Here is a 14,357-nt window from a genome sequence, read left to right on the forward strand (position 1 = left end):
TCCTTAAAACCGACCTCTTTGACCAAGCTTTTGGTTGCCTGTCCTAATATCTCCTGATGTGGCTCGGGGTCTGATTTTTTTTTGTCTTATAACACTCCTGCGAGGCACCTTGGGACGTTAAAGGCGCTATATAAATGCAAGGTGTTGTTGTCTGGAGAGGTTGCTAGGGAACGGGACCAGGCCAGCCGTCCCTTCCTGTCGCAATGCCTTCTGGGCAGCTCGAGGCCACCACTTCGGAACCACAAACATATTATAATAAGAAAAAAGAAACATACTTTATTGATTCGAAACATTTCCGCATACAGTACATGTGTCGGAGGTCACGGCGACGGAGCCAAGCCCCAGGATTCACAGCAGGAAGGGGAAGCGAGGTTAGCCGCCCCCCACCTCGGACCCCCCCCCCCCCCCGCCCCGTCTCTAAATACACAGGAATCAAAACAGAACGAAGGAATCTCAATACTGAACGAGAATCACAATTTAACAAGAAAATATCGTACCATTCTTCCGCAGAAAGACAACCGGGGAATTCTGTTCTGGGATGGAGCAGGGTAATGGAGACCAGCAGGAGGAGAGAGGCAGAGGGTGGGCTTGTAGGGTGCGGGGTGGGGGGGAACCAAGAGGCTGAGAGTGGAGGGCAGTAGAAAAGACTTTTAGAATGTCTTCCATTTCTCCCCCCGCGTTTCACCGCCTCCGGACGTCCCAAATCGCTTCACAGCCATTGCAGAACTTTTTTTGAAGTGTGGTTACTGTTGTGATGTGGGAAGCTCCCACAAACAGCAATGTGATAATGACCAGATGTTGGATGAGGGAGAAATATTGGCCCCAGGACACCAGGGAGAACTCCCCCCTGCTCTTCAATATAGTGGCCTCCCTCAGTACTGTCCCTCCGACAGTGCGACGCTCCCTCAGTACTGCCCCTCCGACAGTGCGGCACTCCCTCAGTACTGCCCCTCCGACAGTGCGGCGCTCCCTCAGTACTGCCCCTCCGACAGTGCGACGCTCCCTCAGTACTGCCCCTCCGACAGTGCGGCGCTCCCTCAGTACTGCCCCTCCGACAGTGCGGCGCTCCCTCAGTACTGCCCCTCCGACAGTGCGGCGCTCCCTCAGTACTGCCCCTCCGACAGTGCGACGCTCCCTCAGTACTGCCCCTCCGACAGTGCGGCGCTCCCTCAGTACTGCCCCTCCGACAGTGCGGCGCTCCCTCAGTACAGCCCCTCCGACAGTGCGGCGCTCCCTCAGTACTGCCCCTCCGACAGTGCGGCGCTCCCTCAGTACTGCCCCTCCGACGGTGCGACGCTCCCTCAGTACAGCCCCTCCGACAGTGCGGCACTCCCTCAGTACAGCCCCTCCGACAGTGCGGCGCTGCCTCAGTACTGCCCCTCCAACAGTGCGGCGCTCCCTCAGTACTGCCCCTCCAACAGTGCGGCGCTCCCTCAGTACTGCCCCTCTGACAGTGCGGCGCTCCCTCACTACCGTCCCTCCGACAGTGCGGCGCTCCCTCAGTACTGCCCCTCTGACAGTGCGGCGCTCCCTCAGTACTGCCCCTCCGACAGTGCGGCGCTGCCTCAGTACTGCCCCTCTGACAGTGCGGCGCTCCCTCAGTACTGCCCCTCTGACAGTGCAGCGCTCCCCAAGTACTGCCCCTCCGACAGTGCGGCGTTGCCTCGGTACTGCCCCTCCGACAGTGCGGTGCTCCCTCAGTACTGCCCCTCCGACAGTGCGGCGCTCCCTCAGTACTGCCCCTCCAACAGTGCGGCGCTCCCTCAGCAGTGTCACTGGGAGTGCCGGCCTGGATTATGGGGCTCGAGTCTCTGGAGTGGGGGCTCGAACCCACGACCTTCTGACTCAGGCAAGAGAGAGAGCTGAACCCTCTGAGCCACGGTTGACACCCAGTGGTGCCAATGCAGGAGTGTTGGGGGAGAGGGCTCCGACGAGCAAGGCCACCGTGAGGGAATGGCCAATGAGGTAGAGTGAAGCGGTGTTGGGAGAGGAGAGGGTGAGTGTCCTGATAGAGGGTGGGGCAGGAGCACAGCAAAAGGGGCTGGGAGATGAGGAGGAAGAGCTAAACTTCTGGGATAGGGGAGCCAGTGGAGGTCAGCAGGGACCAGGCGGAGCGGGGGGCGGAGGGGCGGTGACGGAAGAGTGGGACTATGTACGAGGGATCAAGCCAAGGAGTTATAGACAGCATTGAGTCGGCAGCACGTCGCACAGACGTCCAGACGAGCCTGTGTCTTTCCTCCACTCGTATATTATGAGCACAAACTCAGACACCACACCATCCCGTCCGGAACCCTTGAGGATCTCCTTCACCCAACAGGGCACGGTTTCAACGTGAGACCGGCTGGCCTTCGACTGGCCATTGAGCCTTCGAGAGGAGTTGGCCATTGGCAGTGGAGGAGCAGGGAAAGTGTCCCACACGGTGTCGTAGAAGAACTAGACCAGACAGTGAAGATAACAGCCCCGACTTTAACCTAACCCGCACTTGCCGGCCTGGTGGGGATGGGACGGGCTCCATGGAGAGCAGAATCAGGGGCGGAGGCTTAAACAGTTGTACAGGGCTTTGGTGAGACCACACCTGGAGTACTGTGTGCAGTTTTGGTCTCCACACCTAAGAAAGGATATACTTGCCATGAAGGGAGTGCAGCGAAGGTTCACCAGACTGATTCCTGGGATGGCAGGACTGTCGTATGAGGAGGGATTGGGTCGACTAGGCCTGTATTCACGAGAGTTTAGAAGAATGAGAGGAGATCTCATTGAAATGTATAAAATTCTGACCGGGCTAGACAGACTGGATGCAGGGAGGATGTTTCCCCTGGCTGGGGGGGTCTAGAACGAGGGGTCACAGTCTCAGGATACGGGGTAGGACATTTAGGACTGAGATGAGGAGAAATGTCTTCACTCAGAGGGTGGTGAACCTGTGGAATTCTCTACCACAGAAGGCTGTGGAGGCCAAGTCACTGAATATATTTAAGAAGGAGATCGATAGATTTCTGGACACAAAAGGCATCAAGGGGTATGGGGAGAGAGCGGGAATATGGTGTTGAGATAGAGGATCAGCCATGATCATATTGAATGGCGGAGCAGGCTCGAAGGGCCGAATGGTCGACTCCTCCTCCTATTTCTCTATGTTTCTAAACCAACATCGACTGAACTCTTCCCAGTTCCCCCCGGGGCTGTGAGGTTGAAGTTGGGGCTGGAGAGATTGTTTGCTGTGATCTTCCTCCCCCTTCGACCACCCCCACACCCCCCTCCTCCCAACTATGCACCCTCCGACCCCGACTCTACTGAAGACCGAAGGACGCGCGCCCGGCGCAGTGGCCCGACCTTTTCCGTGGCGAGGACGCGGAGACGCCGACGGTTTCTGTAACCCGGCCGAACAGAGCCGGCGCGAAGCGACGGACCCGTGGAGTTCTGCACAGAGCGGCGGCAGTCCGGGGGGGGGGAGGGGAGGGGCGGGGGGTGGGCGCGCGAACGGCGGTTAAGTCAACATGCGAAACCGCGCCGGGAGGGATCCGTCCCCGCCAACTCTACCCCCTCCCGGCCCAGCTCGGCGCCATTTTAAAAATGGCCGACGTGACAGACGCGAGCGCCAAAGATTGTGTTTCGAACGTCATCGGGAGAAGGAGGGGCCGGCGGGGGGGGGGCGGGGGGGATGTGAGGAGGATGAACGAGGCCGAGGGTGAGTTATTTTTGCAGAGAGAATAGTCCGGCCCCGCGATTGGCCACGGGGTGTTGTAACGCCCCTGCAATTCGGGCGAGTCCACCGCCCTCGACGCAGTCCCAGTCATCAATGTCTCAGCACCTTGTTTATACAACGAAGAAATTTAAAAAAACACTCGAGCGGGAGTCTGCCTCCGGTTAGGAAGGTGGGGGAATAGTCCTGTGGTCGATCCACACGCCAGAGCGACTCCGGTCCTCCGTCCTTCCCGCTCTCAGCAAGGATCAGTGGTCAGCTGTTGGAGAGAGTGGAAAGAGCGCAGAGTTAGACCGATGACACATAACACCTCGCACTTAGATCAGGGAAGGAGAGAATCCCATTTCTCCCGCGCCTTTCACCACCCCAGGACATCCCAAAGCGTTTCGCGCCCAATGAAGTACTTTCTTTGAAGAGTGCTCACTGTTGTAATGTAGGAAACGCGGCAGCCAATTTGTGCACAGCAAGCTCCCAGAAACAGCGATGTGATAATGACCAGATCATCTGTTTTAGTGATGTTGGTTGAGGGATAAATATTGGCCCCAGGACACCGGGGAGAACTCCCCCTGCTCTTCTTCCAATAGTGGCCGTGGGATCTTTTACATCCACCTGAGAGGGCAGATGTACACTTCAAAAGTACATCATCAGTACTGCCCCTCCGACAGTGCGGTGCTCCCTCAGTACTGCCCCTTCGACAGTGCGGCGCTCCCTCAGTACCGCCCCTCCAACAGTGCGGCCCTCCCTCAGTATTGCCCCTCCGACAGTGCGGCACTCCCTCAGTACTGCCCCTCCGGCAGTGCGGCGCTCCCTCAGTACTGCCCCTCCGACAGTGCGGCGCTCCCTCAGTGCTGCCCCTCCGACAGTGCGGCACTCCCTCAGTATTGCCCCTCCGACAGTGCGGCACTCCCTCAGTACTGCCCCTCCGGCAGTGCGGCGCTCCCTCAGTACTGCCCCTCCAACAGTGCGGCGCTCCCTCAGTGCTGCCCCTCCGACAGTGCGGCACTCCCTCAGTACTGCCCCTCCGGCAGTGCGGCATTCCCTCAGTACCGCCCCTCCGACAGTGCGGCAGACTGTGGGCGATCAGGAGCTGAGCGATTCAGCTTTTTCCTGAGATGGTGTGAGGCCGGCCATTGTCCCTCCCCCGCCACCCCCGACCCCAGACTCAGATCACTAACTCAGCACAGACTATCTTAGTCTGGCTCTGGGCCACGTCAAACACTGCACCCTCAGGGAGGTCCACGCATGCTGTATATATTGGAAAGATTCTCTATTTACCACGATTCACTGAGATTTATATGCATCTGTGAAACACATTGTCCAATATGAAATATTCAGGCCTCTGTCCTGGAGTTACGCAATCTCCCTCGAACAAAACTCCCATTTCTCCCGCGCCTTTCTCCACCTCAGGACATCCCAAAACACTTCACAGCCAATGAAGTACTTTTTTGAACTGTGGTCACTGTTGTAATGTGGGAGACGCGGCAGCTAATTTGTGCACAGCAAGCTCCCACAAAGAGCAATGTGATAATGACCGGATCATCTGTTTTAGTGATGTTGGTTGAGGGATAAATATTGGCCCCAGGACACCGGGGAGAACTCCCCCTGCTCTTCTTCCAATAGTGGCCGTGGGATCTTTTACATCCACCTGAGAGGGCAGACGGGGCCTCGGTTTAACGTCTCATCCGAAAGACGGCACCTCCAACAGTGCGGCGCTCCCTCAGTACTGCCCCTCCGACAGTGCGGCGCTCCCTCAGTACTGCCCCTCCGACAGTGCGGCGCTCCCTCAGTACTGCCCCTCCAACAGTGCGGCGCTCCCTCAGTACTGCCCCTCCGACAGTGCGGCGCTCCCTCAGTACTGCCCCTCCGACAGTGCGGTGCTCCCTCAGCACCGCCCCTCCGACAGTGCGGTGCTCCCTCAGCACCGCCCCTCCGACAGTGCAGCGCTCCCTCAGTACTGCCCCTCCGACAGTGCGGCGCTCCCTCAGTACTGCCCCTCCGACAGTGCGGCGCTCCCTCAGTACTGCCCCTCCGACAGTGCGGTGCTCCCTCAGTACCGCCCCTCCGACAGTGCAGCGCTCCCTCAGTACTGCCCCTCCGACAGTGCGGCGCTCCCTCAGTACTGCCCCTCCGACAATGCGGCGCTCCCTCAGTACTGCCCCTCCAACAGTGCGGCGCTCCCTCAGTACTGCCCCTCCGACAGTGCGGTGCTCCCTCAGCACCGCCCCTCCGACAGTGCGGCGCTCCCTCAGTACTGCCCCTCCGACAGTGCGGCACTCCCTCAGTACCACCCCTCCGACAGTGCGGCGCTCCCTCAGTACTGCCCCTCCGACAGTGCGGCGCTCCCTCAGTACTGCCCCTCCGACAGTGCGGCGCTCCCTCAGCACTGCCCCTCCGACAGTGCGGCGCTCCCTCAGCACTGCCCCTCCGACAGTGCGTCGCTCCCTCAGCACTGCCCCTCCGACAGTGCGTCGCTCCCTCAGCACTGCCCCTCCGACAGTGCGGCGCTCCCTCAGTACTGCCCCTCCGACAATGCGGCGCTCCCTCAGTGCTGCCCCTCCGACAGTGCGGCGCTCCCTCAGTACTGCCCCTCCGACAGTGCGGCGCTCCCTCAGTACTGCCCCTCCGACAGTGCGGCGCTCCCTCAGTACTGCCCCTCCGACAGTGCGGCGCTCCCTCAGTACTGCCCCTCCGACAGTGCGGCGCTCCCTCGGTACTGCCCCTCTGACAGTGCGGCGCTCCCTCAGTACCGCCCCTCCGACAGTGCGGCGCTCCCTCAGCACTGCCCCTCCGACAGTGCGGCGCTCCCTCAGTACTGCCCCTCCGACAGTGCGGCGTTCCCTCAGAGATTTACGACTGACTCCTACAGGCTGTGGTCAGCTGTGATGAGGGATCCCAGGAGAGAGTCCAGGAAAACAGGGCTCCTTGATAAAGGAGCGGACTTGTGCAATGGATGGGATTGAGGATGGCCTTCACCCAAACCAGGGTTGCGCTGGAGATCTCCAGGAATCTCTACGGACACAAAGGTGAGCAATGGCCGGGAGCAAAAAAAAATGACAGTCGTCATTAAAGCAAAGTGTGAGCATCTTTCCTTTGTGTTAATCAGTCACCAAACTATTGGAGAAGGTTTTTATTTCACAAAATGGCTGTTTGACCGGGTGGGGCGGTCGGAGGCGCGAGGTCACGCGATGAATCCTCCAGGGATGTCTTCAAGCCGTGTTGGCGACCCAAATCTAAACTGTTATCGTGGTCCTGCCCTGAATTGTTCTTTGCAATTGTCAGGTCAAATGCCTCTCGAACAACACCCTGTATTTATATAGCGCCTTTAACATAGTAAAACGTCCCAAGACACTTCAAAGGAGCGTAAATCAGACAAAATTTGACCCCGAGACACATAAGGAGATATTGGGACAGGCGATCAAAAGCTGGGTCAAAGAGGTCGGTTTTAAGGAGCGTCTTAAAGGGGGAGAGAGAGGCGGAGAGGTTTAGGGAGGGAATTCCCGAGCTCGGGGCCCAGGCGGCTGAAGGCAAGGCCGCCAATGGTGGAGCGATGGAAATCGGGGGATGCGCAAGAGGCCAGAATTGGAGGAGCGCAGAGATCTGGGAGGGTTGCAGGGCTGGAGGAGGTTACAGAGATAGGGAGGGTTGTAGGGCTGGAGGAGGTTACAGAGATAGGGAAGCTTGTAGGGCTGGAGGAGGTTACAGAGATAGGGAGGGTTGTAGGGGCTGGAGGAGGTTACAGAAATAGGGAGGGTTGTAGGGCTGGAGGAGGTTACAGAGATAGGGAGGGTTGTAGGGCTGGAGGAGGTTACAGAGATAGGGAGGGTTGTAGGGCTGGAGGAGGTTACAGAGATCGGGAGTGTTGTAGGGACTGGAGGAGGTTACAGAGATAGGGAGGGTTGTAGGGCTGGGGGAGGTTACAGAGATAGGGAGGGTTGTAGGGCTGGAGGAGGTTACAGAGATCTGGGAGGGTTGTAGGGCTGGAGGAGGTTACAGAGATAGGGAGAGTTGTAGGGGCTGGAGGAGGTTACAGAGATAGGGAGGGTTGTAGGGACTGGAGGAGGTTACAGAGATAGGGAAGGTTGTAGGGCAGGAGGAGGTTACAGAGATAGGGAGGGTTGTAGGGGCTGGAGGAGGTTACAGAGATCTGGGAGGGTTGTAGGGCTGGAGGAGGTTACAGAGAAAGGGAGGGTTGTAGGGGCTGGAGGAGGTTACAGAGATAGGGAGGGTTGTAGGGACGGGAGGAGGTTACAGAGATAGGGAAGGTTGTAGGGCAGGAGGAGGTTACAGAGATAGGGAGGGTTGTAGGGGCTGGAGGAGGTTACAGAGATAGGGAGGGGTGTAGGGGCTGGAGGAGGTTAGAGAGATAGGGAGGATTGTAGGGGCTGGAAGAGGTTACAGAGATAGGGAGCGGTGTAGGGGCTGGAGGAGGTGACAGAGATAGGGAGGCTTGTAGGGCTGGAGGAGGATACAGAGATAGGGAGGGTTGTAGGGGCTGGAGGAGGTTACAGAAATAGGGAGGGTTGTAGGGCTGGAGGAGGTTACAGAGATAGGGAGGGTTGTAGGGCTGGAGGAGGTTACAGAGATAGGGAGGGTTGTAGGGCTGGAGGAGGTTACAGAGATCGGGAGTGTTGTGGGGACTGGAGGAGGTTACAGAGATAGGGAGGGTTGTAGGGCTGGAGGAGGTTACAGAGATAGGGAGGGTTGTAGGGCTGGAGAAGGTTACAGAGGTAGGGAGGGTTGTAGGGGCTGGGTGAGGTTACAGAGATAGGGAGGATTGTAGGGCTGGAGGAGGTTACAGAGATAGGGAGGGTTGTAGGGGCTGGAGGAGGTTACAGAAATAGGGAGGGTTGTAGGGCTGGAGGAGGTTACAGAGATAGGGAGGGTTGTAGGACTGGAGGAGGTTACAGAGATCGGGATGGGTGTAGGGACTGGAGGAGGTTACAGAGATAGGGAGGGTTGTAGGGCTGGAGGAGGTTACAGAGATAGGGAGGGTTGTAGGGACTGGAGGAGGTTACAGAGATAGGGAGGGGTGTAGGGGCTGGAGGAGGTGACAGAGATAGGGAGGGTTGTAGGGCTGGAGGAGGTTACAGAGATAGGGTGGGTTGTAGGGCTGGAGGAGGTTACAGAGATAGGGAGGGTTGTGGGGGCTGGAGGAGGTTACAGAGATAGGGAGGGTTGTAGGGCTGGAGGAGGTTACAGAGATAGGGTGGGTTGTAGGGCTGGAGGAGGTTACAGAGATAGGGAGGGTTGTAGGGGCCGGAAGAGGTTACAGAGATAGGGAGGGTTGTAGGGCTGGAGGAGGTTGCAGAGATCAGGAGTGTTGTAGGGACTGGAGGAGGTTACAGAGATAGGGAGGGTTGTAGGGCTGGAGGAGGTTACAGAGATAGGGAGGGTTGTAGGGCTGCAGAAGGTTACAGAGGTAGGGAGGGTTGTAGGGGCTGGGGGAGGTTACAGAGATAGGGACGGTTGTAGGGCTGGAGGAGGTTACAGAGATAGGGAGGGTTGTAGGGTCTGGAGGAGGTTACAGAGATAGGGAGGGTTGTAGGGCTGGAGGAGGTTACAGAGAAAGGGAGGGTTGTAGGACTGGAGGAGGTTACAGAGATAGGGATGGGTGTAGGGACTGGAGGAGGTTACAGAGGTAGGGAGGGTTGTAGGGCTGGAGGAGGTTACAGAGATAGGGAGGGTTGTAGGGACTGGAGGAAGTTACAGAGATAGGGAGGGTTGTAGGGACTGGAGGAGGTTACAAAGATAGGGAGGGTTGTAGGGGCTGGAGGAGGTTACAGAGATAGGGAGGGTTGTACGGGCTGGAGGAGGTTACAGAGATAGGGAGGGTTGTAGGGGCTGGAGGAGGTTACAGAGATAGGGAGGGTTGTACGGGCTGGAGGAGGTTACAGAGATAGGGAGAGTTGTCGGGGCTGGAGGAGGTTACAGAGATAGGGAGGATTGTAGGGGCTGGAGGAGGTTACAGAGATAGGGAGGGTTGTAGGGGCAGGAGCAGGTTACAGAGATAGGGAGTATTGTAGGGGCTGGAGGAGGTTACAGAGATAGGGAGAGTTGTAGGGGCTGGAGGAGGTTACGGAGATAGGGAGGGTTGTAGGGCTGGAGAAGGTTACAGAGATAGGGAGGGTTGTAGGGGCTGCAGGAGGTTACAGAGTTAGGTAGGGGTGTAGGGGCTGGAGGAGGTTACAGAGATAGGGAGGGTTGTAGGGCTGGAGGAGGTTACAGAGATAGGGTGGGTTGTAGGGCTGGAGGAGGTTACAGAGATAGGGAGAGTTGTAGGGGCTGGAGGAGGTTACAGAGATAGGGAGGGTTGTAGGGCTGGAGGAGGTTACAGAGATAGGGTGGGTTGTAGGGCTGGAGGAGGTTACAGAGATAGGGAGGATTGTAGGGCTGGAGAAGGTTACAGAGATAGGGAGGGTTGTAGGGGCTGGAAGAGGTTACAGAGATAGGGAGGGTTGTGGGGCTGGAGGAGGTTACAGAGATAGGGAGGTTTGTAGGGACTGGAGGAGGTTACAGAAATAGGGAGGGTTGTAGGGGCTGGAGGAGGTTACAGAGATAGGGAGGGGTGTAGGGCTGGAGGAGGTTACAGAGATAGGGAGGGTTGTAGGGGCTGGAGGAGGTTACAGAGATAGGGAGGGTTGTAGGGCCTGGAGGAGGTTACGGAGATAGGGAGGTTTGTAGGGGCTGGAGGAGGTTACAGAGATAGGGAGGGTTGTAGGGGCTGGAGGAGGTTACAGAGATAGGGAGGATTGTACGGGCTGGAGGAGGTGACAGAGATAGGGAGAGTTGTAGAGGCTGGAGGAGGTTACAGAGATAGGGAAGGTTGCAGGGGCTGGAGAAGGTTACAGAGATAGGGAGGGTTGTAGGGGCTGGAGGAGGTTACAGAGATAGGAAGGGTTGTAGGGCTGGAGGAGGTTACGGAGATAGGAAGGGTTGTAGGGCTGGAGGAGGTTACAGAGATAGGGAGGGTTGTAGGGGCTGGAGGAGGTTACTGAGATAGGGAGGGTTGTACGGCTGGAGGAGGTAACAGAGATGGGGAGGGTTGTAGGGCTGGAGGAGGTTACAGAGATAGGGAGGGTTGTAGGGCTGGAGGAGGTTACAGAGATAGGGAGGGTTGTAGGGCTGGAGAAGGTTACAGAGGTAGGGAGGGTTGTAGGGGCTGGGGGAGGTTACAGAGATAGGGAGGGTTGTAGGGCTGGAGGAGGTTACAGAGATCTGCGAGGGTTGTAGGGCTGGAGGAGGTTACAGAGATAGGGAGAGTTGTAGGGGCTGGAGGAGGTTACAGAGATAGGGAGGGTTGTAGGGACTGGAGGAGGTTACAGAGATAGGGAAGATTGTAGGGCAGGAGGAGGTTACAGAGATAGGGAGGGTTGTAGGGGCTGGAGGAGGTTACAGAGATAGGGAGGGTTGTAGGGCTGGAGGAGGTTACAGAGATAGGGAGGGGTGTAGGGGCTGGAGGAGGTTAGAGAGATAGGGAGGATTGTAGGGGCTGGAAGAGGTTACAGAGATAGGGAGCGGTGTAGGGGCTGGAGGAGGTTACAGAGATAGGGAGGCTTGTAGGGCTGGAGGAGGATACAGAGATAGGGAGGGTTGTAGGGGCTGGAGGAGGTTACAGAAATAGGGAGGGTTGTAGGGCTGGAGGAGGTTACAGAGATAGGGAGGGTTGTAGGGCTGGAGGAGGTTACAGAGATAGGGAGGGTTGTTGGGCTGGAGGAGGTTACAGAGATCGGGAGTGTTGTCGGGACTGGAGGAGGTGACAGAGATAGGGAGGGTTGTAGGGCTGGAGGAGGTTACAGAGATAGGGAGGGTTGTAGGGCTGGAGAAGGTTACAGAGGTAGGGAGGGTTGTAGGGGCTGGGGGAGGTTACAGAGATAGGGAGGATTGTAGGGCTGGAGGAGGTTACAGAGATAGGGAGGGTTGTAGGGGCTGGAGGAGGTTACAGAAATAGGGAGGGTTGTAGGGCTGGAGGAGGTGACAGAGATATGGAGGGTTGTAGGACTGGAGGAGGTTACAGAGATCGGGATGGGTGTAGGGACTGGAGGAGGTTACAGAGATAGGGAGGGTTGTAGGGCTGGAGGAGGTTACAGAGATAGGGAGGGTTGTAGGGACTGGGGGAGGTTACAGAGATAGGGAGAGGTGTAGGTGCTGGAGGAGGTTACAGAGATAGGGAGTGTTGTAGGGCTGGAGGAGGTTACAGAGATAGGGTGGGTTGTAGGGCTGGAGGAGGTTACAGAGATAGGGAGGGTTGTGGGGGCTGGAGGAGGTTACAGAGATAGGGAGGGTTGTAGGGCTGGAGGAGGTTACAGAGATAGGGTGGGTTGTAGGGCTGGAGGAGGTTACAGAGATAGGGAGGGTTGTAGGGGCCGGAAGAGGTTACAGAGATAGGGAGGGTTGTAGGGCTGGAGGAGGTTGCAGAGATCAGGAGTGTTGTAGGGACTGGAGGAGGTTACAGAGATAGGGAGGGTTGTAGGGCTGGAGGAGGTTACAGCGATAGGGAGGGTTGTAGGGCTGCAGAAGGTTACAGAGGTAGGGAGGGTTGTAGGGGCTGGGGGAGGTTACAGAGATAGGGACGATTGTAGGGCTGGAGGAGGTTACAGAGATAGGGAGGGTTGTAGGGTCTGGAGGAGGTTACAGAGATAGGGAGGGTTGTAGGGCTGGAGGAGGTTACAGAGATAGGGAGGATTGTAGGACTGGAGGAGGTTACAGAGATAGGGATGGGTGTAGGGACTGGAGGAGGTTACAGAGATAGGGAGGGTTGTAGGGCTGGAGGAGGTTACAGAGATAGGGACGGTTGTAGGGACTGGAGGAGGTTACAGAGATAGGGAGGGTTGTAGGGACTGGAGGAGGTTACAAAGATAGGGAGGGTTGTAGGGGCTGGAGGAGGTTACAGAGATAGGGAGGGTTGTACGGGCTGGAGGAGGTGACAGAGATAGGGAGGGTTGTAGGGGCTGGAGGAGGTTACAGAGATAGGGAGGGTTGTATGGGCTGGAGGAGGTTACAGAGATAGGGAGAGTTGTAGGGGCTGGAGGAGGTTACAGAGATAGGGAGGATTGTAGGGGCTGGAGGAGGTTACAGAGATAGGGAGGGTTGTAGGGGCAGGAGCAGGTTACAGAGATAGGGAGTATTGTAGGGGCTGGAGGAGGTTACAGAGATAGGGAGAGTTGTAGGGGCTGGAGGAGGTTACGGAGATAGGGAGGGTTGTAGGGCTGGAGAAGGTTACAGAGATAGGGAGGGTTGGAGGGGCTGCAGGAGGTTACAGAGTTAGGTAGGGGTGTAGGGGCTGGAGGAGGTTACAGAGATAGGGAGGGTTGTAGGGCTGGAGGAGGTTACAGAGATAGGGTGGGTTGTAGGGCTGGAGGAGGTTACAGAGATAGGGAGAGTTGTAGGGGCTGGAGGAGGTTACAGAGATAGGGAGGGTTGTAGGGCTGGAGGAGGTTACAGAGATAGGGTGGGTTGTAGGGCTGGAGGAGGTTACAGAGATAGGGAGGGTTGTAGGGCTGGAGAAGGTTACAGAGATAGGGAGGGTTGTAGGGGCTGGAAGAGGTTACAGAGATAGGGAGGGTTGTAGGGCTGGAGGAGGTTACAGGAAACGGGAGTGTTGTAGGGACTGGAGGAGGTTACAGAGATAGGGAGGGTTGTGGGGCTGGAGGAGGTTACAGAGATAGGGAGGGTTGTAGGGCTGGAGAAGGTTACAGAGGTAGGGAGGGCTGTAGGGGCTGGAGGAGGTTACAGAGTTAGGGACGGTTGTAGGGCTGGAGGAGGTTACAGAGATAGGGAGGGTTGCAGCGGCTGAAGGAGGTTACAGAGATAGGGAGGGTTGTAGGGCTGGAGGAGGTTACAGAGATAGGGAGGGTTGTAGGACTGGAGGAGGATACAGAGATAGGGATGTGTGTAGGGACTGGAGGAGGTTACAGAGATAGGGAGGGTTGTAGGGCTGGAGGAGGTTACAGAGATAGGGAGGGTTGTAGGGACTGGAGGAGGTTACAGAGATAGGGAGGTTTGTAGGGACTGGAGGAGGTTACAGAGATAGGGAGGGTTGTAGGGGCTGGAGGAGTTTACAGAGATAGGGAGGGGTGTAGGGCTGGAGGAGGTTACAGAGATAGGGAGGGTTGTAGGGGCTGGAGGAGGTTACAGAGATAGGGAGGGTTGTAGGGCCTGGAGGAGGTTACGGAGATAGGGAGGTTTGTAGGGGCTGGAGGAGGTTACAGAGATAGGGAGGGTTGTAGGGGCTGGAGGAGGTTACAGAGATAGGGAGGATTGTACGGGCTGGAGGAGGTGACAGAGATAGGGAGAGTTGTAGGGGCTGGAGGAGGTTACAGAGATAGGGAAGGTTGTAGGGGCTGGAGAAGGTTACAGAGATAGGGAGGGTTGTAGGGGCTGGAGGAGGTTACAGAGATAGGAAGGGTTGTAGGGCTGGAGGAGGTTACGGAGATAGGAAGGGTTGTAGGGCTGGAGGAGGTTACAGAGATAGGGAGGGTTGTAGGGGCTGGAGGAGGTTACAGAGATAGGGAGGGTTGTAGGGCTGGAGGAGGTTACAGAGATAGGGTGGGTTGTAGGGCTGGAGGAGGTTGCAGAGATAGGGAGGGTTGTAGGGGCTGGAGGAGGTTACAGAGATAGGGAGGGTTGTAGGGCTGGAGGAGGTTACATAGATAGTGTGGGTTGT

At 57.2% G+C, this 14,357-nt stretch overlaps 1 protein-coding gene across 1 annotated transcript in view; it reads right to left on the minus strand.

Annotated features, from left to right (window-relative positions):
* Positions 1-1,381: 1,381 nt before the first annotated feature.
* Positions 1,382-14,357, minus strand: part of LOC147092972 (uncharacterized) — a 95,412-nt gene continuing 82,436 nt past the window's right edge. Inside the window, exon 2 of the mRNA XM_085976298.1 lies at positions 1,382-3,953. Within this exon, the coding sequence (XP_085832424.1) occupies positions 3,950-3,953 (4 nt within the window). The 3' untranslated portion in view covers positions 1,382-3,949. The remainder of the gene's footprint in view (positions 3,954-14,357) is intronic.

This window comes from Somniosus microcephalus, unplaced genomic scaffold, assembly GCF_052327205.1.
Source record: "Somniosus microcephalus isolate GS21.2 unplaced genomic scaffold, FLI_Smic_1.0 unresolved_chr2, whole genome shotgun sequence".
Taxonomy (NCBI): Eukaryota; Metazoa; Chordata; class Chondrichthyes; order Squaliformes; family Somniosidae; genus Somniosus; species Somniosus microcephalus.